Source organism: Erithacus rubecula, assembly GCF_903797595.1.
Source record: "Erithacus rubecula genome assembly, chromosome: 5".
NCBI classification, from domain to species: domain Eukaryota; kingdom Metazoa; phylum Chordata; class Aves; order Passeriformes; family Muscicapidae; genus Erithacus; species Erithacus rubecula.
This window is the reverse complement of record NC_136687.1, coordinates 67,835,135-67,862,889: the sequence shown is the minus strand read 5'-3', so window position 1 is coordinate 67,862,889 and position 27,755 is coordinate 67,835,135. Positions and strand designations below refer to the sequence as shown.

The 27,755-nt window shown below is 45.5% G+C and overlaps 1 protein-coding gene across 3 annotated transcripts; it reads right to left on the bottom strand.

Moving 5' to 3' along the window:
- Positions 1-1,764: 1,764 nt before the first annotated feature.
- On the bottom strand, positions 1,765-26,711 carry USO1 (USO1 vesicle transport factor). 3 transcript variants are annotated; one of them, XM_079306030.1, is made up of 25 exons: positions 26,566-26,711; positions 26,242-26,328; positions 26,057-26,121; positions 21,881-21,960; positions 18,677-18,777; positions 17,705-17,807; positions 17,511-17,566; positions 17,173-17,293; positions 15,713-15,891; positions 15,179-15,319; positions 14,488-14,576; positions 13,218-13,372; positions 12,763-12,974; positions 11,756-11,776; positions 9,989-10,099; positions 9,237-9,355; positions 8,863-9,044; positions 7,916-8,037; positions 6,852-6,990; positions 6,006-6,169; positions 5,409-5,498; positions 4,659-4,745; positions 3,283-3,378; positions 2,592-2,807; positions 1,765-2,212 (listed from the first exon to the last, which is right to left on the bottom strand). In XM_079306030.1, the coding sequence occupies exons 1-25, from the start codon at positions 26,629-26,631 to the stop codon at positions 2,105-2,107; spliced, it is 2,910 nt and encodes a 969-aa protein (XP_079162156.1). In that variant the 5' UTR covers positions 26,632-26,711; the 3' UTR covers positions 1,765-2,104. The 3 variants fall into 3 exon arrangements, with proteins under 3 accessions (XP_079162156.1, XP_079162157.1, XP_079162158.1); XM_079306031.1 differs by having other exon boundaries at positions 12,763-12,968; XM_079306032.1 differs by lacking the exon at positions 11,756-11,776.
- Between the last annotated feature and the right edge of the window lie 1,044 nt (positions 26,712-27,755).

The window sequence follows — 27,755 nt, the reverse complement described above, 5'->3', positions numbered from 1 at the left end:
TATACAAAAAAAAAAAAAATCCCTTAGGCTTGTGTGCACTGATGAATCCTTTGTTGAAAATAAATTCTAGGAAAAACATCACACAAATGAAGAAGGTGTGGCAGTTTCTGAGCTTGCAGGAGACCAGCAGCTGGCACAGGTTGGTAACACAGGTGAGGCTGCTTTTGCTTCCTTGACAATTGGCCCAGAAAATAGTGTAGCACCTGTGTTAAATAAATGCCCTTGCTCAGAGTGTGCAGGATGTGACTGTTCCTGGAAAGCCAGGATGGGAAGGGTGTACATGAAGGGACCCACAGAGCCTGGCCTGGACATGGTGTGTAAGGCCCCAGCCCTGCTGATAGCACATCCCCACCAGAATTCCTCTGCTGGTGCTCTCTGCAGCTCAGCACCTCTTTCTGTTTCTCTGCATCAATCTCACCACGTGCAACAAGCAAAGCAGAAGTCTGAGATGGATTTTCCTTCTTGCTGGCAGCAGCTGCTTGCTTTGACAGAGACCCTGAGCAAGGGAGCCAAACACTGTGCAGAGGGAGGAAAACCACCCTGTGTTCATGATATCCCAGTCACCATGGGACAAGAAAAGATTCCAAAGAACCAAGAATAAATCTGATTTTCATAACACAGCCCAGAACGCAGACAAGTGAATATCTCCATTTGACAGTAATAGTTATCACCAGACACATCTGCTACCAGCAGGAAGACAGACCAGGAGGATGGTGCAATAAAATAATCCACAAAACAGGTTTTCTAATTGGGAAAAGCACTTTGAGCAAGCTTTTTTACAACCTGTTTGGAACCAGTTTGTCTGTCTCCTGACCTGCCTACCCCCAGCTCGTTACCTGCTTGCTGAGGCAGCTGCCAGTGATGGGGAATGGGCTCCAGCAGCACCAGTGCCTGTGGCTGCCTCCTGCCTCCTTCAGGCTCCCTGGGGAGGGCACTGCTGCCAGCAGGAACAGCAGCTCAGCATTCACCAGCACCCTAGAGCCTCTAACCACAGCCTGTCACTACTATTTATGCCTGTGAGTCCTGGTCTTCTTCAAACTAGCTGTTGATTACAGAATGATTTCATTTAACCTCCTTGGAGCATTCTTAAAAAAAAAAAAAAAAAAAAAAAAAAATCAACCATCAGTGAAGACTGCAGTGTTCCAAACAACAAAAACTGATCCTCATCCCTCTCTACTCATATAGTGAGAGCCTCAGTATGTGCTATACTATTACCTTTAATCCACCTGAGTAGACTGATTGTAGATGGTCTTATGCAGATTAAAATGTAGGTTTTTAAACTAGGACAAGAGAATTAAATGAGGGCAAAGTAGACATATTCTCTTTATTACCAAAAAAAAAAAAAAAAAATTGATGCATTTACCATTCTCCATTTTCTTTTAAAATTTCATCTTTTATTTACTCATAAAGAGCCAATAAGTTATATAAATCAGAATAGTGTTCATTTCCTTACTGAAGTAGTCAATAAGATTTTAACTTATATTTATGCTGACTCAGTAGCACCTTAGGTCTTAGAGTGTACTGGTCTTTGTTTTCCACAGCAATTCTTCACCCCAAGGCTATGTTTGTTGCACAGCTTCCAATGCAAACTCTTCCCTGCTATTAGCAGAGCACGGTGGTTCCAAGTGCAGCCAGGGCAGTGTCCAGGCACACACACCTGTGTCAGGGCCCCTGGCACCCCCAGAACCACAGCCTGGGCTGGCAGAGGCCACCCCAACTACACTCCATGCTGAAGGCAGGGGGAATGACTCCATGTGACAGATGTTAAACCAAATACTTTTGTATTTAATTATGTTAAGAGCTCAAGGAAGTTAAAACCATAGACAAATGCACAGAACTGCAAATGACAATGAACTGAGGCAGCAACATTGTCATTTCCTGCTTTAAACAGTGTCTGAAGCAACTTCTAAACAAGTACAACCTGGGATATTCATGTAGAACTGAAACTGTGGTTTTTGTTTGCTTTACCTAGTACAAAGGATTTTCCAACTCTTGAGTAACTCATAACTAGGCCCATGGTTGTCATTTCACCATCTGTTTCCTATAAGCAGATGTCTTCCTTTGTACACCAGTAATAGATTTTTTCCCCAAAAAACAATGCAATCTAGTTTTCATGGTAACACACAGCAGCAGTCTCATCTTGTTCCTCTTCATCCCCATCCTCATCTTCATCCCCTTGATCTCCAGATTCAGTATCATCTTCATCTTCAACCTGAAATACAAGATGTGTTGTGAGGAGTCCCTTATCCCTTATTCTGTTCCAACCTTTAGAAGGCAAGACATGCTAAGAGCAAGTAACCTTGCAGATAACCTAGAACAACTAGGCCACATCAATTAATGCTCATTAAGTGCAGCTGTCATCTCTTGATGTCCACAGTTCACTACTTCTCTGCTAAACATGCCTGACTACTGGGGACAGCAGGCAGTGGCCAACTGTCATTGATGGCTGCCAGAAGCTGAGAAAGTAACTGATAGATTCAACTCCCCTCTACTTAGAGGAAGGGGTCTCACCAGACTTTGTGGATCAAGTATTAGGGTGCCCAGACCTGTCTCAGACCCAGGAACTCACTGGATCCCATTCCTTGGCTTACCGGTACACCAAGGTCCTTCAATTTCATCTTCAGTGCAGATATTTTCTGATCCTGGTCAGCCAAAAGCACCAGGAGATCATCCTGTTCTTTCTTGGACTCTGCAACTTCTCGCTGCAGTTTACTTTTCTCATCTTGCAATATAGCAACTGTGCTGCTGGATGAGTCCAGCTGCTGCTTTAGGGATTCCTTCTCCTCAGAAAGGGCTTTGACTTCACTCTGGCAACAGGGAAAATCCCACACTAAATTACATACAGCATATATATATAGTATACAAGCATAGGTGAAAATATAAAGCTCTGTGTCCTTCAAACACATTCTACACACAACCTTGAGCAGCTCCAGCCCACTCTTGTTTCCTGTAGTCTTGTGCCCACACACACCTGCACATCCCTACACAAACTATGACAGCTTGGATAAAGCAGGAACAGGATTATCAGTGGTTACCTTCCTCCCAGTCCAACTGGACTGTCTGTGTCAGAGTAAAGCACCACCCTAGACTGCAACTCAAAGGCAGACAAGTTTTCATTTCCCAAATGAAAAATGAAGGAAACATCCAGCTTCCCTTCCAGAGCCTGAAACACCGTGGATGCTGAGGAAAGAAACCACTTGCACCAGCCCTGGCCACTGCAGAAGCCTCTGAATTGAAGGCTGACTATCCAATGGCTTGGCTTAGTGCTCACTCACTGCTCACCTTCAGTTCTTTCATTTCTTGCTCCAGTCGTCCCTCCAATTCTGAGCTCGTTGCTGCTGCACCACTGTCTCCTAACAGGGGATCTGCAGTTGCATTCTGTGGACAAGGAATTCCCTCTCAGTGCTGCACACAGCAGAGCAAGCTGAGACATTACACAGTCACTTTTTAAAAGCATATCCTCTTTTTACAGCACAGCCAAGGTATGGTGATTACACACACCCCATGCTGCAAGGCATCAGCAAACACATCTCGGGTCTCAGACTCAGACACCAAGAAGGGGACAGTGAAAACTTTATTTCATAGCAGCTGCACTTGGAAGGCTTGCAGGTTTTTTCCTAGGCAAACCCTATTTCAGGCAATCCACCTCTGCTCTGATACTTCTGAAGTGCCACAGAAGTCTGTTAGGCTAGATATGCAATTCTTTGCCTAAGACTACTAAAAATAGCAACAGTTTCATCTCAGTCAGCCTTACACAAAGTTATTTCCAAAATGTGCAGCTGCCTGTCAGCTACAACTGCCACATGGCACAAATTTGAGACCAGTGCCTCTCCAGCTGGAGCACACTTAAGGCAGTCCTCCAAGCATGGGAAGCAGTGGGATGTAGGATGGCAGTGAGGTGGCCTGGCAGCTGGATGGACACCAGGACACCCCTCTGCCTCCAAAGGCATCCTCACAAGCACACATGGCAGCACCTGTGCAATGGCATCTTCCTCCAGCAGCTGAGTCTGCCTCTGAGCCTGGTACTTGGAACACTTGATTGTCAGCTGGCTGTGGGGCCCTGTTCCTGCAGCACCATTTGTTAGCTCTGCTGGGCAAGCATCTGGAACATTTGCAGTCAACTTGTTCAGGGTCTGTAGCCCAGCATTCCCTCCCCTCATTGGTTTTGAATTGAGTCACATTTATTTAGCCACAAGGCTTTACTGCCTCATTGGTTCAGTACACAGCCAAAAAACCTCTGCAGCACTTGGAAGCCTGCACACACAGATGCCCCTATCATTTGCCCTTCAACTACACATCACCTTTTCAATTAGTATCCTCAACTGCTTGTAAGAATAATGATCTTGCTTGTGTGTATGATGTCACAGCTGTGTCTCACAGACTTTAATTAGAGCATAAGCTTGGAACAGGCAATAGTTTATAATTGTTTAAAAATAGCAAGGACCAGTGGCATTAGAGAGAACTAAATTGACTAAAAGTCCCCTCTGTGCTCATGAAGGATTTGTCTGGGTAACTTGTTACTGAATCTGAAACTGGAATCACTTGCTGATGTGTGCACTTAAAACAAGCTTGGTTTAGGAAATCAGCTACAGACAGCAGCAGGAAGGCAAGTCTTGAAGGTTTAGTTCCCATAGATAAAAGAAACAATTCACTGTTACCATTACTTGGAGCTTTTGATTCTCCATCTGAAGCTTAGAGATTTCCACAGACTGGAGTTGTATCTGACTCCTGAGCATTTCCAACTCCTTTGGGAAACAGAAACAAAACTTTTCAGTTAATTTGATCAAACAAAACATTCACATGAAATTTTCCTGATGCTAAATGCTCCAGACTAACTGCTTCATACTAGCAAATCTAACAGGAAAGCTGCCTCTCAATGAGGCCACAACAGCTCTTTCCTTAAATGACATGATTCCACAGCAATATGCACCATTGCACATCCTGCTCTTCCAAACCCTTTCTGTGGAATGCCCAACCAAGGCACCTGTCTGAGCCTCAGTCACTTCTCTAAAGGTGTTTCACACCACTTGCACTCCTACTGGTGTCCTCTGCACACTGCCCCTCTTGGTGCAGAAACCCACAATGACTTACTGATCCAGGCACCATTAATTCTCCAAACAGAGAAACTCTGCTATATATTTTTTGAGCAACAACTACCTTAAAGAATTGAATCACGAGTTATTTATTCTGTGCTGTACATCTAATACCTGGAAACTTTCATATCAGTGAAAACAACCATTTTTTGACACATAACCTTGATGCTCCAAGATTAGGGACCATCACAAAGACAGCTGGTGTAAAACAGCAGCACTTTCAGGAACCAAAACTCCTCCCTGAAGAGTAAAGCTGCCTTCCCATCCCAAGCTACCCCTGTTCACCCCAGCTGCACTGAAATACCACAAGTTCACCTTCTGTAGCTCATTATTGTGCTCCAAGCCACCCAATTTGCTGATCTGTGAAGCCTGCTCTGTAGTTCCCATTTCCAACTGGGAAGAACTCTGTAAGAAAAACAGGGGAAAAAAAATGAGCTTTAGTACTAGAATTGTAAATGTAGTCATATCAAAAAGCTCCTAGCTTGCATGATCCAGTTCCCATCAGAGAAGGGGTAAGCAGGCTGAGCAATGCACACCAAAGCTCTCTGATGAGAGCAGCTGCTTGTGTCCTCTGAGGGGGTACAGAAGGACCTTGCACCAGGGAAATGCACCAGATAAACCCTGCACTGGGACAAGGCACTGAGCTCCCAGCAGATCTCTACCACTTCTTCCCCATTCTTTGAAAACAGGCTAAAAAATGATTCTACAGCTGCACTGATTGCCCCTGGCAACAGTGCAGGGCAGACAAGGCTGTGCTCAAGCCATCTCCCAGCAGACTGCCTATTCCAGGCATGCACTCAGCATGAGGATGGCTTAGCTGTCACCACAATGAGGACATGCACAGCTCAAGGCAAGTTACACTTGAAAGCAGGAACTGGCAGCTGGATCAAGTTCTGCTGAGACAGCACTTACCAATTTTTCTATCACAGAATCCTTTTCCTTTAACTGCCCTTGCAGCAGCTCATGCTTGTTCTTCCACTCTTCCAATTCCTCTTTCAATTTGCTCACTTCTTCTGTCTGAATGCCATTCATCTGAAACGTGTCACCATGGGAGTTATGATGCTGGGTGTCCTTTCCTAAACAGCAGGAGTTTACAATCAAGGTCAAACAAGCAGTTCTACAACTTAGTTTCCAGCAGACCCATCAAAATCCTTGTTACACATCCTGCTCCTGTCCCACAAGGCAATACAAGCTCTTCCCATTCTAACTAAAGGAGCAAAGCACAGTACAAGAAATCTCTGCCTATAAAACAGAATAAACAAGGAAGAGCTCTCATTTGTCATTCCTTCAGGTATGCATGCTGCCTCAATAATGGCACAGATCAATACTGAAAGTAATTGATTCCTTAGATGTTTTTAATCCTAAGTAATCACAAAGGCAGTTTGGGTATTTTTAATCATGTCATGTACACCTTACCTTGGGATAAGGAGAACATACTGCCCTGATTTACACATTAAATTAGCAATTTCTCTAGTGACAGTAACAGGCTTCATCTTCCACATCTGCCATACAATCTTCCCCACCTTACACCTTCATTCCAGCCCACTCCAGGGCCCATCTGGTCATGCTCTGAACCTGGACAGGCAGCAGTTTCTGGTTTGAATTAACTTGACCCAAGGCAGAGGCAGCCTCTCAGCAGTTCCCACAGCAAGTGTGAGCTCTTACACCCACAAGGCTGTCCGGGGCTCTGCTGCAGCTTGCCAGAAATCACAACATATCTACACAAGCAAGATGATTCTCTATTGTCATGGAGCCTACCTAGCTGTACTTTCAGGAGATTGTACTGGTCCTTATGCTGCTGGATCTGAGACACTTGCTGTGTGACTGTAGCCTGGAGCTGTTCATTTTGAGATGTTAAAGTGTTGATTCGTTGTTTTAGTTCTTCAAGCTCCTGGTCCTGTGAAAGAAAAGGCACCATATTATATACACATACAGTAGTCATATATATATGTATATAATTATACTAGTAACTCTTGAATACAATTGTGTCAGGAAGGTGAAGGAAAGCAGCAAAACCTGAGCTGCACCACTGGGTGCTACCTGGGGCAGATGAGCAGGAAAGCCCCCTGCAAACCTAGGTAGCTGTGTTAGCTATGCCTGGGAAAGACAGCAGCAGCCTGTCACACCAACAACAGCAGCAGAAGGGGAAAGGAGGGAAATGTGCTGATTGCAGTTTTTATCTAGCATACTACAGCCTGCATTTGTTTAGTCTACTGCTTCAGGAGGCTTTAAAGAAATCATGGTAACTAGACATCACATGTTCAGTAAAGCCTCTGGTTGTTCCAAAGCATCCCTAATGCCTCATGCACCCCCTGCTCTGACTTCAGAACACAAAACACCTCCTTCAGTTCCCCTTTAGCAGTTTAAGTTAACTAAACTCTGTTTAATTTGTTCCTTCATCTACTTGCAACAACCACACAAGTTAACTACTCTGGAAGAAGGTTCTGAGAGCTGAATCCCAGCAGGTACAGCCAAACTTCACCAACAAATCATTTCTTCATTTGGCCCCATTTCATCTGTCACCAAAGTGAGAGCACAGAACTAAGAACTGCATCTCTGGAGGGCTGCAAGTTGTCTGGTTCCTCAATTGAAATGAAACAGGTAAGAGTATGGAGCCCAGGGGAAAAAAACCCAAAACCTTAACTAGAGTTCCAAACTCTGACATTTCAGTTGAACATTGACAGGAGTGCTGCTAGAAGCATTTCTGCATTGCTAGGTTCCTAGTTACTGTTTTGGAACAGGGGGATGGAAGTGCTCTGCAGTGCCTCCAAGAGACAGACAGCTTTTAGAGGCACTATGCCTATGGCCCCCTTCCCTCTTACCTGCTCTCTAATGACTTTTTTGTAGTGAGTCACAATGTTGTCATGCTGTTCCAATGTCTTCTTGACCTCCTCTTCCTTTTTATCTTCCTCACTAGACTTGTAAATTGCTTTGCTTATGACACCTGTCAAAAACAGTTTCTGTCAACTCGAGCCCAGTTCACATCTTTGTCCTCAAAACAGTCTCACAGCCTCACAGTTTGAGTTCACCACATTACAAGCTCAACCTGCACATTAAAAAAGGGATTGTCACAAAGGTTTAATACAAATGGTGGCTTGATTGCACTTTGCACCTTTACTGATTTTTTGTTTCAGACAAGTAAATGTCTGAACTGGGTGTTTTGAGTACATCCTGTTGAAAAAGCTGTGTTCTACTTGCACTATGGCTCCACTACAGCTTCAGCCCAAAACACTCTGCAAATAAATGAAAGACTTAGGACTGCAAAGCAATGTGCAGATGAAACTGCTTGGGCAAATCCATCTTTACCATTGCTGCTTTAAGGTTTCTTTCTTTCTCTAGACTGATTTAAGTTTAGAGCAATATTAACAAACAGGACACCAGTCAGATGTTAGACTGATGACAATCCCTGCAGCAGACTAAATCTGGTGTGCATTTCCTTAAGCTAAATATTTCAGCATTCACCTTTTTAAATTTATCAATTATAAATGGCAACATCTGGATTATGTACTTCAACAAATGAAGTTTCTATGACCATTTTATGTGCTCAATACTCGAGTTTCCATGTGACCTCTTGGCCAGTGTGGTAACACAGAGTCTGTTGATCATCATCTCCTAAGAACTTACTTAGGAATATTAGGTAATCCAGTTAGAGTATTACCATACCCTTTAGTAGCATCACACTGCTTTCAAGAGTAACACAACATGTTTGTGATGGTAGCTCATCCATCAGTTTATGACAAAAACTAGAGAAACGCATCTAACATCTCACCTTCTAACTCCTTTACCAGCTTTGTAAATTCATGGTCAAACATCACGTGGTCTGGGCTGGAGAAACTGGGCTGTGGTTTCTGAGCAGCTCTGGAATAAAGTTCATGTTTGCTAATGAAGCCAAGCTTCTCAATGAAATTCTCCCTGCCAATCCTCTTCTCAATCAGCTGCTTCAGTTTCTCTCTACAAGGAAGAGAAAACAATGACAGTGTAACAACTGGACAAGAAGAGAACCCATCATTCCATCGAGGTGAGCTGTGCATTCTCTGTCTCAAGTCTTAATCCCAGTGCTGTCTCACTTAAAAGCTTCTTGAACTGCCATCTGCCTTTCACAGAACCTTCCCTACAGTCCTGTTATTTCTCTATCATACTTACTTCCTGTAATTCTCAAGGGAATTGTCATTGTAGTAGATGGAGATGCCAAGCAAAAGTGCACACAGGCCTTGGACAAGCTGCTCCTCTTCTCCAAGGTTTTCAGCTATCTGCCCTGTGAGCTGGAACTCTTGATAAGGATACTGGAGATATCTGATAACCACAACATATGTAACACTTGTCCCTGTATACATTCCCTTTTATTTACCCACAAACCCAAGCTTTGTTAGGAAGTAAGACAAAAGAGCTGACAAAACCCTTGCAAAGTTAGCTATGGTTCTGAAGGGCTTGAGTGATCAGTGGTTTCCCATATATTTCCCAGTAACTGTTTAACCTGAGAGATTTACTTGATCCAAAGCACACCTGCAGTGTAGATAAAGATGCCAGTTTAGCTTTATATGCTCATGTACATCACTAAATTTTTCCTGAAAAGCAGGAACAGAAATTAACGGAAGCACAAAGAATTCTTCTTGCCTCTTGAGTGTAAGTTTAATTCACACTAAAAATACCAACAGGCTTGTTGCACTAAAAACTCACTTGGCTGGCGGACTTGAGACAGTTTTGCACACCACTCTGGTACATGCCTCTTACACACAGGTCAGTGCACACAGAGCACTGGCAACAGAAGGCCCATTTGGTCTCTTGGCCCCCTGCATTTTCTGTTATGCAGACACCCTGTAAACTGATGTAGACCAACATTTAACTTGAACACAAATAACCCAAATCATTCCACTCCACGAGCAGGTCAAGGATACAAAAGGCACATTGGCTGGATTGTGAAGGAAGTGGGTGACAGCAATGGAGCAGTTGCTCAGCCAAGTACAAAGCAACATCAGTAGTCCAACCCTGGTCTGGACTTTGCTGCCCTGTGAAGAACAAACACATTCATCATTACCCTTCCACAGACAGTGCTAAAATACAAACCCAAGGTGTATTGGATGAGAACTCACCTACTTCCACCTGTCGTTTTACAAACTACAAGTCATGTCCTTGCAAACACCCATTCATTAGTTACACTGAAGGGCTTGAATGCTTGGGTAAACAAGGATCAAACCATTCATGTCAAACTGTTTTCAGAGCAAACCAGCAAGCAACACAGATGTGAAATATTACTCCACACAAATCAGCACCAATATAAACCATAACGTGTTAGTTCTGCATGTTTAATACAGGGTGACATGAAGGAGCATATACAAAACCCCTTTAAAAGAAGAAACAAGGCACACATTTAGTCACCTAAGGATTCCCTGGAAAAGATGCATCACCAGGACCTACCCTGCTGACTTAGAAGTGTCAGATGTTCCTAGTATTATTTTTTAGTTAAAGAACAATAATCCTGTAGTGGCCTTTGGTTCACACAATATGCACATTAAGCCAGCAAGGCAAGTGCTAACTGCAGAATTTATTCTTGTTAGACAAAGTTTTCATCTCCCAACTGACTCTTACCAATTGCTTCTCTGCTGCAGGTATTTGGGCCCAGCTGAGCTAAGACAAGCACCCATCTCTTCCAACAGTCACCATTCAGATGGCAAGCAGGGAGTGTTCCCTCCCCCCATTTACAAAGACTGGCTCTAATTGCCCAGCAGGACTGGCCAGCCCCTGCACACTGGGATTATCCCCTGTAGCTGGCAGTGGCCACACTTCAGCCTTCTCCAGCCTTGGTACCAGTGGCCCATCCCTCCTGAGAAACATGGAGTTACTTCTGTGCTTGTGCAGCCCAATACTTCAGCACACCCATATGCTGGAAGCAGCTGCAAACCACATTTATTCTCCAGCACTGCTTGCTGTTCAGAGATAAAAGTGATGTGTTCTGCCTAAGGATTTTCACACAGCCCAAAACATCCTGTCTAAAAAATGGCTATTTTCTAGGCATACCATGATAATAACACCTACTGACAGATGGCAGCTCCCCATGGCTGCTGCTCCACAGTTCAGAGCTGTAACAACTCTCAGCTGTGATCAACAGGGTAAAATACAACAATTCCACAGCAGAAATACTTAATTTTTTTTGTGCCACCAGTACCCAACTCAGCTGTGTTTTAAGTAACAGCCTGGAAATCAAACAACTCTTCAGGGGTCACCTGCCCATAACAAGATCCATGCTATTCACAATTAGGCAGGCAGGCAAAACAGCTTTTCCTCTAGCACTCCCCACTTCTAATGGTACCAGCTGTTTGCTCCACACCCTCAGAAAAGACTATTTCTAACAGTTTGAGTTTTCCTTAGAAGAAATCCCACCTATTATGTGAACAGAGGGTCCATTAGTCTGCCCCCCAGGAAAGCAAGCACCCGTGCTGCCCAAGATACCTATCCCATAGTTTTGGGGAGCACCCCCAGAGATTCCCCTGGAGGCACCAAGAGTTTGTTATGCCAGGGAAAACCAAAACCACTGCAACACAAAGCTGTAAGTGGAAACACATCAAAAAGCAGTTAAAGAAATCCTCCCCAGCAGACCCCAGACAAGAGGGAAAGGCCTCTGCTTTTGGCAGGAAAATGCACAAGCTGTGCCAAAAAATACATACCCGTCTGTCGATCTTATCACCCTGCAAGTTACACACATACTTGAGAACCTTCAAGTGAACGTGTCAAACAACCCCCCATATCCAAATCCCTGTTCTCTCACAGTGCTGAAGAACCACAAGCATTTTTACCTTACACAGAAACACCAGGATAAAAATGAATACTGGCCATTTTTAGCCAAAGCAGGAGAAAAGCCATAGGAACAAATTCAGAATTCCAGCTGTTATCTTCACTTGCAGCAAAGTCTAACTGCCACCAGAGGTAACCAACTCCCTACTACTACACAGGCTTTTTCCCTGAATGGCTCCAACACAGGAGGCATGGGCCAGGAGGTGAACTTCACTCACTTGACATTTGCCAAGCCAGGTATTAACATGTTGAACAAACTCAAAGTTTGATCTTTGCATAGCAAAGCCAACCATTGGCTCATGACAGCCTTTTTTTCATGATGTTTCCAGTTAGCAGGTTCAGGTAAACACCAAAAAGGCATTTCAGCAAAAAAACCCAACATGAGTAGAAATTCTGCCAGTTGGCCTTATCCTTTAAACCAAGTTTAAAGCCTGGGTGCTTTGAAGCCAAGAACAGGCAGCATCAAGCAGCAGTCTGATGGAAAAGCAAGATTTGTTGCTATTCTCCTTTCAAAGAAGCTTCAAACAAAGCTTAAAAAACAGCCTGCAAAAAAGAACCCTCCATCTCATCAAGCTAACACTCATGTCCCCATGGTGGCCCTGCCCAGGAGGGACATTCCCTTGCACACCTGGGCTGTGTCCCTGCCCAGGAGGGACATTCCCCTGCACACCTGGGCTGTGTCCCTGTGGTGGCCCCACCCAGGAAGGACATTCCCCTGCACACCTGGGCTGTGTCCCTGCCCAGGAAGGACACTCCCCTGCACACCTGGGCTGTGTCCCTGCCCAGGAAGGACATTCCCCTGCACACCTGGGCTGTGTCCCTGCCCAGGAGGGACACTCCCCTGCACAGCCCTGCCCTGCAGCTCCCGCACCAGCCGTACCTGCGAGAGGATGTTGGTGCACTGCTGCAGCAGCGACACGGGCGGGTTGCCGATGCTGGTGGCCAGCTGGACCCGCAGCAGCTGCTCCTTGAGCGTGGCATTCTCCTGCAGGGCGTGGGCCAGTGCCACTGCAGCACACCAGTTGGACAGGGAGTCGGTGGAGAAGAGGCCCCCGCAGAGCAGCTGACCCGCCGAGACAGAGTTACCTGTAGCTGCCAGGGCGGCCAAGAGGTACGAACGAGGGAGAGTAAAACAAGCCACATCACCAGCAAAATACTTCAGACAATGCAGCTAAAACACAGAAACGAACTAATGAGGTTTTAGACAAACCCAAGCCTAATCACCCTGCCCCAGAGCAGTCACTGAACAGCAGGGAAATAGTTCTGCACGAGGCACCGGGCGGTGCATGAACAGGTGCCAGTTCAGAGCTCGCTGCAGAGGTGTGCCTGGCCTACCGTCAATGGTGGATGGCAGGAGCGTGGAGACGATTTCCCCTTGTCCCTTCTGGTTTTTGTACAGGAAGCACTGGAAGCAGTAGAGAACAGCACAGCGTAGCACGAACGGCTGCCTCTCGTTCACCATGGACATGAGCAGCACTACGATTGCAGGCCTGTGGGGAAAGCAAGCAAAACAGGGAACTAAGAGCAAGGAGGAGCTGAGAGCTGCACTGCGCATGAAAACAGCTGCAGGTACGTGATGTGCATGTGTCCCACGGGTGAGGAAAGGCACTGTGGCCTATCACTGCATCTATTACTATTTCAAACAAGGGTGTTAAACCCCAAGGTGTTACCAGTTTAGCACTTATTGATACGCAGAACAAGAGACTGATCACCAGTCTCCCTTGCCTCCAAATCCTCCTTGGACTGCAACAGCAGCTCATCCTGATGGAGGAATTTCTCAGTCATCGCTCATTTGTTGCTCAGGTGCTACATAATACCAGTTCTAGCATTATATAACAGATGTCATATCTTATATTCTATTATATATATAAGTATCATACAGATAACATATTGTATACCATATACTATATTATACAACATTATATGTAATATACAATACAAAATAATGTGATACGTAACACATGAAATATAGTATGTGTAATATATGTAATATATTCTATTATATAAGCAATATAAGTATTATATGTAATATATAAGACATTGCATATATTACATATATTAGATATATTACATATACCATATTTCCATATATTATATGTCACATATTGCAAATATCATGTTTCATATTTTAAATAACATATTACCATATAGTATATATACCATAAATTATCTATTATACATCTTTATATAATATATAAATTTTATTAGATACAATATAAATTATATATTAGATTATATATATCACATACCATATAAGTGATATATCACATGCCCTATATCTAAGTGATAAATATTACATATCACATACATGATAAATACAATTACATCACATGTGACAGGTAAAATATTACATGTGATAGATAAAATACTCTATTTGTGATATATTAAACATACAATCCATAATCTACCATAACCTACCACCAGTTCCAGGCCTTGTCCCTCTGCAATCACACCTGATACCTTCATTCTGTATCCAACACACCCTACATGAACTTGACGCTGTTACTCCAGACCATAATCCCAAGTGTGGAATTTAAAAATCCTTTGGATTGCCCCTACCAATACCTCATCACCTAATGGAGTTAAAACACTTTTCTTCCTCTACCTTGGTGGATTAGAAGGTGCATTTACAGAGGCAAAGTAGTCTTGGTTTGTCTGGCATCCTCGGATGACCTCCGATACAGTATTAATGGTCTAGGGAAAGGGCAGAGGAGAAAGTCAAATCCATGGTTAAATCTGAGCCATGGTCTACCACCTACATCTTTCCAAGTTACTCCAGTTTACCCTGGCAGTTCAGAATTGCAAAGCAATAGTCTCAGCTCAGAGGCTTAAATAAAACCAGTGTGCATTAAATCAAGGCATTGAACAGCTGTCAGAGATGCTGAGCAAAGGTCAAGGGACACATAGCTCAGTCCTCTCCAGCTTCATTTTGTATGCCACATCAGTTTTGCTATGACAGCAAAGTAACAGCTAAACTGGACATTTTTAAAATGTGGAAAGGTGAAACCTTTTAAGAAGTTAAGAACTGGAATAGAGGAGTTCACACTCAATCCAAGCACATGGTTTTATTGAGGGAAAAACCCCTGATCCTACAATGCTGGCAGGGCTTTCTAGAAGCTAAAATCCCTTGTCACTGGAAGCCTATCAAATTAGAATACTTGTAGACTGTCCCAAAAAATCAAACCAGCAATAAACCCACCCCAAACCAGGAAAAGTCACTGATCAGTGAGTGTCCCCCCAGCAGCTGGCTGGCCCTGCAGCCTGCTCCCACCCCTCCCCACCCAGTGCCCTCTTACTTCAGTGAGGATGTCAGCAGGAACCCCGGTGGCCATGAGGATGGTGCAGAGCTGCTGCAGCAGCCCACAGTGGAACATGGCCTTCTGACAGCTGCTGGTGGCACCAGGAGGGTTTGTGGGAGACACCAGGACCCGCACAAGCTGCGGAGAAGGAAGCACTGTGTGAGCAGAGCCTGGCACCTTCTGAAACCAAACCAAACTCATTTACAGCTTCACTACAAAACAGAATTGATTCTTGAAATGGAGACAACAAACAATCTCATTTCTCTCATTGCTACATATGGCTGCTTGATTTGCAGTTTTATACCAGGGGGTTCTTTACATAGAACAGCCCTAGTTATGCTTTTAGTTTAGATCTCTGTTACATCCCAGGAAACACCAAGTTATGTGACAGGATTTGTGCTGAAAGCAGCACAGCTCATGAGCACAGGCAGCTGATTCTGAGCTGAAGAACTGGATTGCACAGTTGTGACACGACACTTCTCACTGCACCAGAGCTGGCATCAGTAATTAGGAGCTGCAATGGCATCTTACCTGCAGCATCAGGTGAAGATTAGTTACTTTCTGTGCAGACCACCCACAGTTGTCATCTCCAACCTCAAACCAAGGCTTCATACGCTGAATGTATGAACCTTCCTTGAAGAAATTCTGATTCGAATTATTATTCTTCAACAAGTTTTGCAACAGGAGGAGACAGTCTTCCACCACTATGCCTGATGAGAAAGTATCACACAGTGAATTAAAATATGCCACATGGAAACAAATTAGCTTGTCCATACACTGAGAATGTTCTAGATGAAACAGAGCATGCATTTCTGAGCTCTTCATTCTTAACACACATTAGGCTTGGATCAATAACTAGGAACCTTGTGAGTGAAACCACAGCTGCTTTTCTTCCACAAGCCCAAAGCAAATTTCCAAAGCATGTACAGCTCCTATCAATCAAGTGGGTAAATGGGGAAAAACTGCCAACAAAACCTCACCAACACATTGTGTCCCAAAGTTCACCTGCTCCACAATCAGACTACACTGTCCCTATCAAAAGCACTCAAATGCAGTTCCTCCTGAACTGCATCATGATTCCAAGGCAGCAACCCTTCCTGGTTCACATATTCATTCCCTACAGTTATTGGCTACCATCTTCAACTTATTTCAAAACTACTTTTTAGTTTTCAAATTACAGTCAGATACAGGCTGCTCCTATCAGAGGAATGGATAAGTAGTGGGGGGTAAAGGAGAGAAGTCTTAGCACACAGGAATTTACATAACAAGTCTCCTAAGAATATTAACTGCCTAAAAATAGCAGCTTGAAATCAAAGGTTTGCTGAATACTTCCATGCCAACATACCTGGAATAATATAGCTGGGAGAGGAGCAGTAACTGCTCCGGCAGCCCACAGAAAGGTCATAGAACAACAGCCTGTCATACTACTGAAATAGACTGCAGTAAACCCATCACATATTGCTAGTGAAAGAAACAAGCCCTCAAGTGCTGCATTTTTTTTTGCTCCTTTTAAAAATTATTTTCCCCTCCCAACAGGTGACCGATTTGTCAAAAAGCTGACCAGAAAACTGAACTTGTTGGTGCAGCTGAAGGAGCTCAGCAAGCTGTTACTTCCAGCCACTCCAAGCATCCAAGGATCTTGTGGGAAGAATGCAGATGCTTAACTGGGTATGTGACAAATACAGCACACACATCTGACACTGCCATTCCAAGCACACACATGCACAGGCCTAGGTCAAGCAACAACACAGTAACCCATGTACACATGCTCAGAGGAGTGCCCTGATGTTTTCACTAAGTAGGCCAATTTTTCAAATGACACTGAAACACAGCCACCTGGTCCATCTGGTTTTGCTTATTTTGTTACAACCAGTCTGTAAATTGTGATCCTTTTACCCACTGACAGAGCTCCAACCACCCACTAAGGTAAGCCTGGGAACAACAGCTCATAGTTGCAGAAGCACAAGGCTCAGTCTTAGACTGCACTGTACCTCCATCACTGTTTCCTTCCTCTGTTATGATATCCAGAAGTCTCTCAAAGGCATTTTCAAAGGCAACAATCTTCTGTATGGCTGCATTACTTTTGGTCAGTTGCTGTAACAACAGGACTCCCTGGACAGGTGGAGGAGAAAAGGCATCAAACCTGGGTTTTAATAGAAGCCCACCACTTTTTCACAATCCACATCTGCTGGGAGGATGCTGAATGAGCAGCACAATCCTCAGGCAGGAGCACAGGCACACGCCCACCCCCATGGAGAGCAGGCTCTGGCTCCCCAGGCCCTGCAGTGACACAGGGGTGCCAAGGGACCTGCAGAGCCCCTGCACTCACGTCATTGCGGATCACCTCCCTGGAGTCTGCCAGCAAATCCATCAGGCGGGAAACCCCTGCAACAAACACGGTTGGGTTCTTCTAAAGTGAAAAGCTGCAGCTCCTCATGCTGGAGCTCTTCAAAGCAGCTTGCCTCTGCCATGTCTGCTGAGCACCAAGCTCCAAGTGGATCAGCAGTGGATTGGAGCACTTACCCATGGGGCTGACCAGAATGATCTGCTGCACTTGAGGCCCTTGCTGCTTTAAGAGAGATGTCAGGAGCTTCACTCCAGGCCAACGGACGTGGAAATCAAACTCCTGAAAGGATGGAGAGCAGCATGTTAAATAACCAACTCCTCAGTATTTAACTCATACACTGACACTTCCTTTATACTGCTCAGAGCATGGCATAGGTTCCATATAGGAACAGTAAAAAACGTGACATTCAACTTAGGTTGGACTCCATAAAGGAAACAAAAAGAGAATATTGTATTGTTGTTCTCTCTCAAGCACAGTCATATCTATAGTTTGGGAGGAACAAAAATTTTAACAGCTCAAAGTAAAGAGGCAGCTCATGAGGACAAAGCCATTGGAAAATGAGTTGTATGTGATGATGCTGGAAAGCAGTCACCCTTTCCACTTGAACTGCATCTCAGACATAACTGTCCCTTGATGATTTCATGATCATCTGAAAAAAAACCTTGCCCAAGGAACAAGCACAGCTGATTAGGGAACAATAATTTTATTGTTTTTAATTAACTAACTAAACCTCTTTCTCAAGCAACAGGATCAGAGAAAATGGCCACAAAGCACACCAGGGGAAGTTCAGATCAGCTATTCATGGAAATTTCATCACTGAACAGGTGGCTGGGCATTCCAAAGACTGCCCAGGGCAGCAGTGGAGTCATCCCTGGAAGTGTTCAGGAAACTTGGATGTGGCACTTTGGGACACAGTTGAGCAGTGAACATGGTGGTGCTGGGTGAACAGCTGGACTCTATGATCCTGGAGGCATTTTCCAACCTAAGTGGTTCTGTGATTCTCTTCCACATTGCCCTGCTTTAAAAGCTGCACCAACAGGGTTGAGCAGCTGGCACACCTCACCCCTGACACCATGGACAGAACCATGGGTCTCCCCATTAGGGAAAGCACCACCCATCTCCCAGCAGCCTGAACATGACACACTTACCTCCACCAGAGTCAACAGCAGAGTGACATTTTCTTGCTGTTTAATGAAAATCTCTGTGAACTGACTCCCCAGATCATCAACTTGTTTGGCTGAGTTTTCTTCTGCAACAGCAAAAAACAACGTATTACAACACGACTGGAACAACTTCAGTAACTGTGATTTTTATTCTTACTAAAATAAGGCCATGGGTGACTGTAAGATTCTGAGTCACTGTTATAAATGTTAATTGAATTATTTTCAAAACAAACACCAAAGTGAGCTTTTCACAGAACAAAAACTGTACATTCTTCCCAATGTAACTTTTGAATCTCAGCAGTTACATCCCCATATAGCTCCACTAACCCAAGAGAGCAGCCCCTCATGAGTACCCTGCACTGATGGGCAAAAGCAAAGCACATTTCACACCAAGAGCCTTGAAGGGTAAGGAACATAAATCATCTAAAGCTAATTGGTCCAAATATCTTAATTATCCTATTGGGTTTACCAATAGAAAAAGTCCTAAACATCAGGAAGGGAAGAGTCACACAGATAAACATCAAAATCTCTCAGTCTTGGAATCTGAATTGATTTCAGAAGTGCCAGAATTGAGTGCCATTCCATTCTCCACTCTACAGTTACACAGAATGGGGCTAGCACATTAATTGTCTCACCTAATTATTTCATGCATCACACTTGCATGAACAAAAAACAAATGCACAAGTATCCCACAAAATGCCCAAATCCTATGCAAGCAACATCTCTGCACCTCTGCTATTTTTCTAGGCTGTGAGAATTTACATAAAACAGTGGCATGTAGGTACTACTGGGAGACATAATTAAGGAATGTCAGCTGAGAAACTGATCAAGAACAATTCTAATTCAAAGGGAAAGGGTTTGTTTTAATGGAAATAAACAGTAAAGCAAATGAATTTCTGACCAAATTCAGAAGTCTTTGGATCTTCTCTGCCAAAAACCTCTGCTCTAAATTTCTAGCTGCAGAAATGATGATCTATTAGAAAAAGTGTTAAAAGGGCAGACAGACTGTGTGCAAAAATAGCTCTAGCCCAGGCACACAGCACCTGCAGGACACAAGTCCTATTGTGACTTGTCTGAAGCTGAGGGTCTTATCAAGTCTAGGCCATCCCTGAACTGACAGATACTCATTTACAGAAATGAAGATTTAAAACTCCACACAAGTTCAGCTGCTGCACTTGTTGCTGTAGAACAAGAGGCAACTCAGCTGGGACTCAATCACACACTGATTGCACATCCTGTAGCTGGCTGCAGGCCAAGGAGAGAGAGCCCAGAAAACTTCAACGTTTTACTTTCAAAGTTAGGTCTAAAAGGTGGATTTTTCCACGAGCTGTGACTGAGCATCTTGTCCTTGTCCCACCCTCAGCTGCAAAGAGCAAGTGTTTGAACCCTTGATGCCAACTGCTGCCCTTGCACAAGCTGCAGGTTCTAAGGCAAAACCTGAGCAGCATACACAACTGGCACAGCCTCTCCCAGGCTGTAGTTAGTTTTTCTTACTCTAACTCTGTATTCTTCTATCAAAGGGCCAAAGCACATTTGTTCTTTTCAAAATATTTCTTCTAATACATTTAATAAAAAAAAAAAAAACAAACAAGCAGGCAAAGGGAAACTGTGTTTTCCACTTAGACCAGAGATCTTGCAGCCAGCCTTTTACCTGTAATTGTTCCTTAAATCTACACACTGCCAGGGCTATCTCAAACCAAGCCAACAGCTTCCATCCAGTAAGATCAGCTCTTATCAATTCACTACCAAGTAGCACTGCAGACTAGAATTTAGTTTTAAAAAATAAAATCAGTTTTAGAAAGGGAACATGCAAAGCATTAGTGGTAACCTAGGGTAGAAGTGAATACTGTATTTTAACAAGCATTGCTTAAAAGAGACACTGTGAAGGATTCTCTCATGCCCTGGTGTCCAGCTTCAGGGCTTCTTGCACACAGAAACTGCTCACAAACTTTGGTCCCTTAAGATCCTACCAGTTTGGGGCTGCACATCTTTGACACCCTTAGCAAGAACTGACCACCACTGCAGCCTCTGGGGATCTGCTGGCATTCAACATGCCAAGGCACAGGAGAATTTAAACTGGGAACACACTGGAGCTCCAAGGAGTAAGGAGAGAGCAGAAGGCAAAACACCTTCCCTGAGTTCCAGTGCAAGGTTTTACAGTGTCCTTTTTAAACAGCAGCAGGTGTTACCAGCAGGAGTAAACTAGGCTAAAACAAAGTGCCATATTTATATAAGTAAAGGTTCTTTTACCTTCAGAGTCATCTGTCAGTGCAGGTAAAATAAAAAGAAACAAGAGACAGGTTTACCAGTTGACCAGCTTGCCACACAGCACAACCAATTACAGCACAAGCTCAGGTTCCCAAAGCAGCCATCCCAGCTTCCTACAGCAGCTGCACTCCTGTGGGAAGTGCTTCTGGAAGGGCTCAAACTGAAGCACCCCATAGCCCTTACAACAACTGCAGCTGGACAGTTCTTTGCTCTTTGGAAAAACTTGCCAGCTCTTTTGTCCAGTCCATAATCAAGGCCTCTACCACTAAAATGAATTCACCAGCACTATCAAATTCTGATCCTGCCCTAAATCTTTATAATAAGATGGGGAACTGGAGGAACATGGAAAAGAAAGCCAAGCACAATTTGAAACACGGTTTAGAATAACCTTCATTGGCCTTGGAGACCAGTTTAATGGCCTTCAAAAAATGGATTTTCACAACCCAGCTGTACAGACAAATAGAATCTTTCTAAATCTTTCTCCACTGCCACAGCAGGGTTGAAAAAGGCTTTCACACTTACATGTGGCATCTTACCACTGGTACCTGAGATTTTACATCCCAACATCCTTGTTAAGTCATGAGATAGTAATGTCTCATTTGACAGTTACAGCCAGAACTACCCTTTCCCAACAGCAGAGAAGGACTTGACTCTTGACTTACAAACTAGAAAACAGTTATCACATTCTAACCTGTCTCCTGTGCAGAGAACAAAGGTTTTTTTAATTAATAAGCAAGAGGTCCAGCATTACTTTAATGCAAGCTGCATACAGGATCTTTAGCATTATCATAAGAGCTACACACAGTAACAAAGCAGGTCTAGGTAAGTGTTAGTAAGTCACAGTATTACAGATGAAACTTGAACAAAGCACCAAGGAAAGCAATGCCACAGTGAATATAACTATTACCACCAAGTGCTTACCTTGCTCCTCCTCTTCTAGGTCATTCGATATAACATTGTAGAGTGTGTCCAAAGCATAGCCAATTATTTCAGAATCTGAACTGCAAATGAAAGAACCACTTGTCTTTAATGACTTATTTCCAACTACTCTTACAATATTGCTCTTCTGCCCAGGCAGTTCCCTTTGCAGCACTAGGCCCAGTAAGAAGCACAGATTTACTGCAGCACCACATAACCATGAGCTATCTGCTCCCTGAACAGTCAAGCTCCTTCTCCCAGCTGCACTCCCTCAGGTGAGGCTCAGGAGGGCTGGTGAAAGCAGATGGCCACAGGACTCTTCACTGTAGGTGTGTCTTTAATTTTCTGAGTCAGTCCCTCCAACCTGCTCCAACAGCAGCAGAAATCCCTAGGAATGCTTCACACTTGTCAGATCACCCAAAGAAGCTGCAGACAAGCTGCAGCACTTCCCAGGTGGGACCCTCTGTGCTGTACAGTCAGACAGGACCAGAGCCAAACCTCAGAGCTCCAGGGGAATGCAGCAGCAGCTGTGGATTCTCCCACACAGGCAGCCTCTGTGTCACCAAACCCACTAAACCTATTCATTACAGGGTTTTGAACCCCAGCACCCCCAGGCAGCTGCAGGGAACCCCAAAGCATGAGCTCACCTGCTCACACCCACACTCTGCTCTCAGGAAATACCTGTTTCTTCTGCATTACCAAGGCTGAACCACCTGTACACCCTGTGCTACAACTAAGACACAGCACAAGAGTTTATGGGGCAGAACCCAACCATTTCTGCTACTTGCTTTGTTGCTCTTACACCAAAAGAGAATGAAAGCAGTTGGTTTAAAAAAAATAAAAAAAGGGAAAATAAAACCTAAAACCACAGAGAAAGGCATATCCAAGTGCAGAAGGACACCCCTTGCAGCATTTTCATGACTCTATCCAGCATCTGAAAAAAAGACTAACAAAAAAAAAATCTCACTCCAGCCTCTAAGTATTTACTCTCACTGATCTCCAAGGCATTCCAAGCAAGGCCTCCACACCAAAGATAAATTTGAATTTCATGAGGCTGCTAGGCCAGTTGAGAGCAGAGGCCTGAACAACCACCTAACCTTTCAGTCCACAGAAGCAGTCTCATCTGGCAGCTGTGATCACATCTCCAGCCTGCTCATGCTCTCCCTTTACTGTCAGTTTAGTTCTTCAGCACACTACCACAAAGTCTGCACTTCCCTTTTCACAGAAATGAAACTGATCCACACCTAAAAACACACAGACTCTTCCTTGGAAACTTGAAAAGTAAGGCTGCAGCTTGGTGGGTTTCTTAAGGTCCCTTGTTAGGGAAATGACAGCAGCTCTGAAAGAATAAGGACATTTCATGTACACATGATGAAAAGCAACATCACAAAATGAGGACAGCAGCATCCCACCTCTGCTGCTCACTGCCTTGCCACCATCTGCTGTGCAGCACATCCCACATCTCATTGATTATTCTGTTCAAGCTGAAGCTGTCCAGCTTTTACTCTACAGCAAAAACCACTCAAGAAACAAGATTTCTCAGGCACCCACAAGAGGCAGCCTTTGTACAAGGCAACAATCCAGCACAATTCACCTCAGCCAGCCTGCCTTTGCTAGTGGTAATTTTCCACAGCATTCAAATGAGATGCCAGGGGCCCTCAGTTCACAAACAACAGCACAGCAGAACCAGCAGCAAGTGAGGGCACCTGTGCATTGACTGTCCTGCACGTGGATAACTGAGGCTTGTGCCTTAGGAGAAAAAGGGACACCTCGTAAGTCTACATATCAAACACCAAATTCTTTCAATTCCTTCAACTGTCACACTGGAATTCAAAAACCTTTACATATAGGTAGAAACAAAGCATTTAAGGATCAAGATGACTCCTTACTCCAGTGCCTTCTCTCACACCAACAGTTGAGTAGTATTGCCACAGTCAAATGCCACATTTTTTTCAAAATAATCCCTGGTGGGATGTAGCAACATCTCAACAACAAACCAGTAGAAGTCCTCTACCAGATCACTACTTCCAATTACAAAATAAACACATGGCATAGGAGTTCTAGTGTATCTAAGTCTGGAACATGTAAAAGCTGACTCAGGCTCCAGGATGCCCAATTCACAGAACTGGAAAACTTAAATCAGTTTTCTATAGAACAAGTTTTAAGCACTTGAGCAGGAGACAGAGCTTGAGGCAACCTACAAGTAAATATTAACAACAGAAATGTCTCTTCCACTTAAGAAGTAGTATGTTGCTGTTCCAGGGTAAAGGCTCTAACTAATTCAAAGGAAAACCCCAGGATGCAAGGAACTGAGAACTGGATAAAGACAGCACTCATTTTTCCAATCAAATTAAACCTGCTGTCATCTTAAACTTCACAGCAACACAGAAAAACAGGCCACAAGCCAGCACATGTGCATGATTTACATGACTACAGTGACATGAGAGAAGACAACTTCAGTCACTGACCTCTCTGCTAAAGCAGCTACAAACCCCGGAAAAAACCCCAAAAAACCAAACATCAACCCACCAAAAAAAACCCCCAAAATCCAAACAGGTGGAAAAGATCAAACCCTTGGGCACACATCAAAAGAGCAGCCTCTGTCACATCAGCAGCCTCCCAGTTCAATAGACCCATCACACCAGGCCTTGGGGACAGCTGAGCCTGTGACTCCTTTACCAACCACTTCATCAGTTCAACTGGTTTTGATTTCCATTGGGAGAGTCCAGGACACTTCACCTGTGACTGACACCAACCAGTAACACCAACTCCAACAGGCAACACCTGCCCTGATCACACAGAGACCACAGTGCTGTCTCCAGGAAGCCACAGCACCAACACCTGGCCCAGCTGACATGCAACAGGAAATGACCCCAGCAACACCTCCTAGAAGCCAGTATTTCTTCAGCTGAAACCCAAAACTCCCACGTATTTATTATTTTTTTAACTGCAGCCCGAGTCTCACAAGATGTGTGCACAGAACCCCAGCAGGCACAAATGCCAAAGGATCACCTGGAGCCCCAGAAGCACTGAAGCCCCTGCCCTAAAGGGTTCAAGAGGCTCAGCAGAGCCCCGCCTCCATTCTCAAAGTTCAGATTGCCCTCAGAGCAGATAAGTGGATGAAAGTAGGCTCCTTAACCCAGTTGTTCAAAGGGCTTCCCCTTCACATCGGTGACAGTTATACCCTTCCTGTACCTTCCTTCCCTTTCACTGTTTGCACCAGGTCAGACATTCCATTTGAACTACCCAGCCCACAGAATAAGCACAACATGGACTTGCCTAGACAGCAGGCTCACACCTTCCTCCCAGCTGGCACAACTGGCCAGGCAAGAAGGGCCTCAGTCAGCAGCCTCTGGTTGAGCACTGAAGGGTTTCCTGTCCTAGATCCATAACTGGAGCAGGAGGCCTCCTTGCAGACACTGAGCTGCAGCTTTCCTCCTTCTCCTCGGTACTGGCATGGAAGGACAGGGCTCTCCTTCCAGCATATGCACATCTAGGTATTCCACAGCCTTGTGACTGTCTCAAATTTACCAGCCTGATGTTCAAATCCAGGCTGAATGACTCTCCCCATACATTTGCCTACCTAAACACCAGTATTTGAGGCTTAAATCCAAGGACTGCAAACAGGTTCCACAGTACAACATGGATGCACTATCAGGTGCAGCAGGGATGGATAATAAGGATATTCCAAATACTGGATTGTGTAAGTACTACATTCTAGTCCACACAGCACTCAGACTCGTGCCATCTCTCTTAGCAGCAGCCTTGGAGTCCTGCTCTCCTGTTCACCTGAACCCAACTGGCTTTTTAACACACATGAGCAAAAACACACACCTGGTGACTTCATTCTTTCCCTCTTAACTCTGTCTCAGTCGCCTTTTGCCAATAACAGCTCGATCTGGGTTGCTCCAAACAGTGGATTTAGTTAACGTGATCCCTCTGGACCCACCTTTCTACAGGAGTGGAAAGGTGTCCCTGAGAAGCACTGTGACTTAGGTAGCACCTTCACTCTAGAGCTTGTCTTTCTGTCCCTCATCCTGGAATCCTGTTCATTTTACCTCCCAACAGGCTCTGAGGACGTTTGCCAGGGTAAAAAGGCAGGGTGGCCGAGGAGAAGCCATCTGCCCTCTGAGCTGTGTGCGTGCGGTGCGGCAGCCCCGAGCAGCCCAGCATGCTTACCGGTCTGTCCGGAGAACGTGGATCAGGTGCTCCATGGCTTGTATGCCCACCTCCAGCCGGTATTTCTGTTCGGAGAAGGGACCAGGGGTGAACGGCCGAGCCCGAACACCAAGCAAAGCCTTTTTAACGCTGGCTGACAAAGCTACTAGAAATTCACACCGCTACTCGGGGAGGTGGCCGCCTACCTTGGACAATGACTTGAGAGCACGGACAGCATCCCTCCGGTCATCCAGTAACGTGGACGAAGCTACCCGGTCACACAGCTTCTGGATCTGGAAGGAGGCACAACAAACACGGGATAAGGCGGCCCGGCGGGGCTGCAGGGGACACTCCGGCACAGAGCGAAGGTCAGGAACCGCGGGCAGGGCTGCTCCTTCCCCGCTCCAGCCAGCGCCTCTGGGCCCCGAGCGCAGCGGGCACACCCGGGCCTGTCAGCGGCGCGGCCCGGCCCCGGCGCGGCCCGGCCGGGCTGTCCCGGCGCTGCCCCGGTCCGGCCGCTCCCCGCTCACCGTGTCGGCTCCCGAGGGCTGCGGGCCGGCGCTGGGGCCGCCCATGACGCCCCGCAAGAAGTTCATGGCGGCTCGGCCGGGCCGGCGCTCGGCTCGCCCCGCGCAGCGCCCGCCGCGCCTGCGCTGCTACGTGGCACGGCCGGGCGGGCGGGCGGGAAGGGGCGGGGCGGGAGCCGGCACCGCCTGCACCCCGGAACGGCGCTCCCCCCGGAACGGCGCTCCCCCCCGGAACGGCGCTCCCCCCCGGAACGGCGCTCCCCCCCCGGAACGGCGCTCCCCCCCCGGAACGGCGCTCCCCCCCCGGAACGGCGCTCCCCCCCCGGAACGGCGCTCCCCCCCCGGAACGGCGCTTCCCCCCGGAACGGCGCTCCCCCGCATCCACAGAGACCCCGGGCAAACGCTCGGGCTCGGCACTCAAACTGCACTCGCTTCCACTGAAACACAGCACGGGGATAGCTGCTCCTGACTACAGGCACAAAGTGTCCAAACGCTTTTGAAACTGAGTCATCTGAGCGAGAACCAGAGCACCCAGATAAGACTGATGGTTCAAGGCCAGCAGAAGAGCATCACGAAGTACTTACATTACTCTGAGATCATGAAAGCCGCCATTGGATGCAACTGCAACCTACTCTGGATTCCTGCTGAGGAGCAACAGCCAAGAAGAAGAACTCCAAGCCTTACAGGGACTGCCCAGACAGCAACTCCCAACCTGATGGTTACTGATACGGTTGGGCAGTGTTTGGCTTATTCTGCATACTCTATCAAAGCAATTTTAATTGCAACCACAGCACACGGGTACAGAAAGTGCCAAGATGATCAGTTCCAAAAACTAGTTCATTTCATTCCAGGGACACAATCCCTCTCACATCACAATTTGTATCAAGAACTTTGAGGATGTTATTTTCCCTATCAGCTGGAAAATAAAATTGAGTGGTTTTCCCTTGCTGGGCAACAACGAACCTTTCAGTCAGGTCTGGTCGCCGAACAACGAGGTGGTTATAGCAACCAGAGCCATGTCAGCAGCTTCCCGATCCACAGGAGGGCAGCCCCAGCCCTGCCGAACACAGTCATGCATAGCCGGGCTATGCAGCCCTGACTCTGCTTGTCCCCTCAGCCTGCGAGTGCTACAAAACTGAGCTGGAGCTCACTCACAGCAGCCCCAGTTTGTTAATGCACAGATCCTCTTTCAC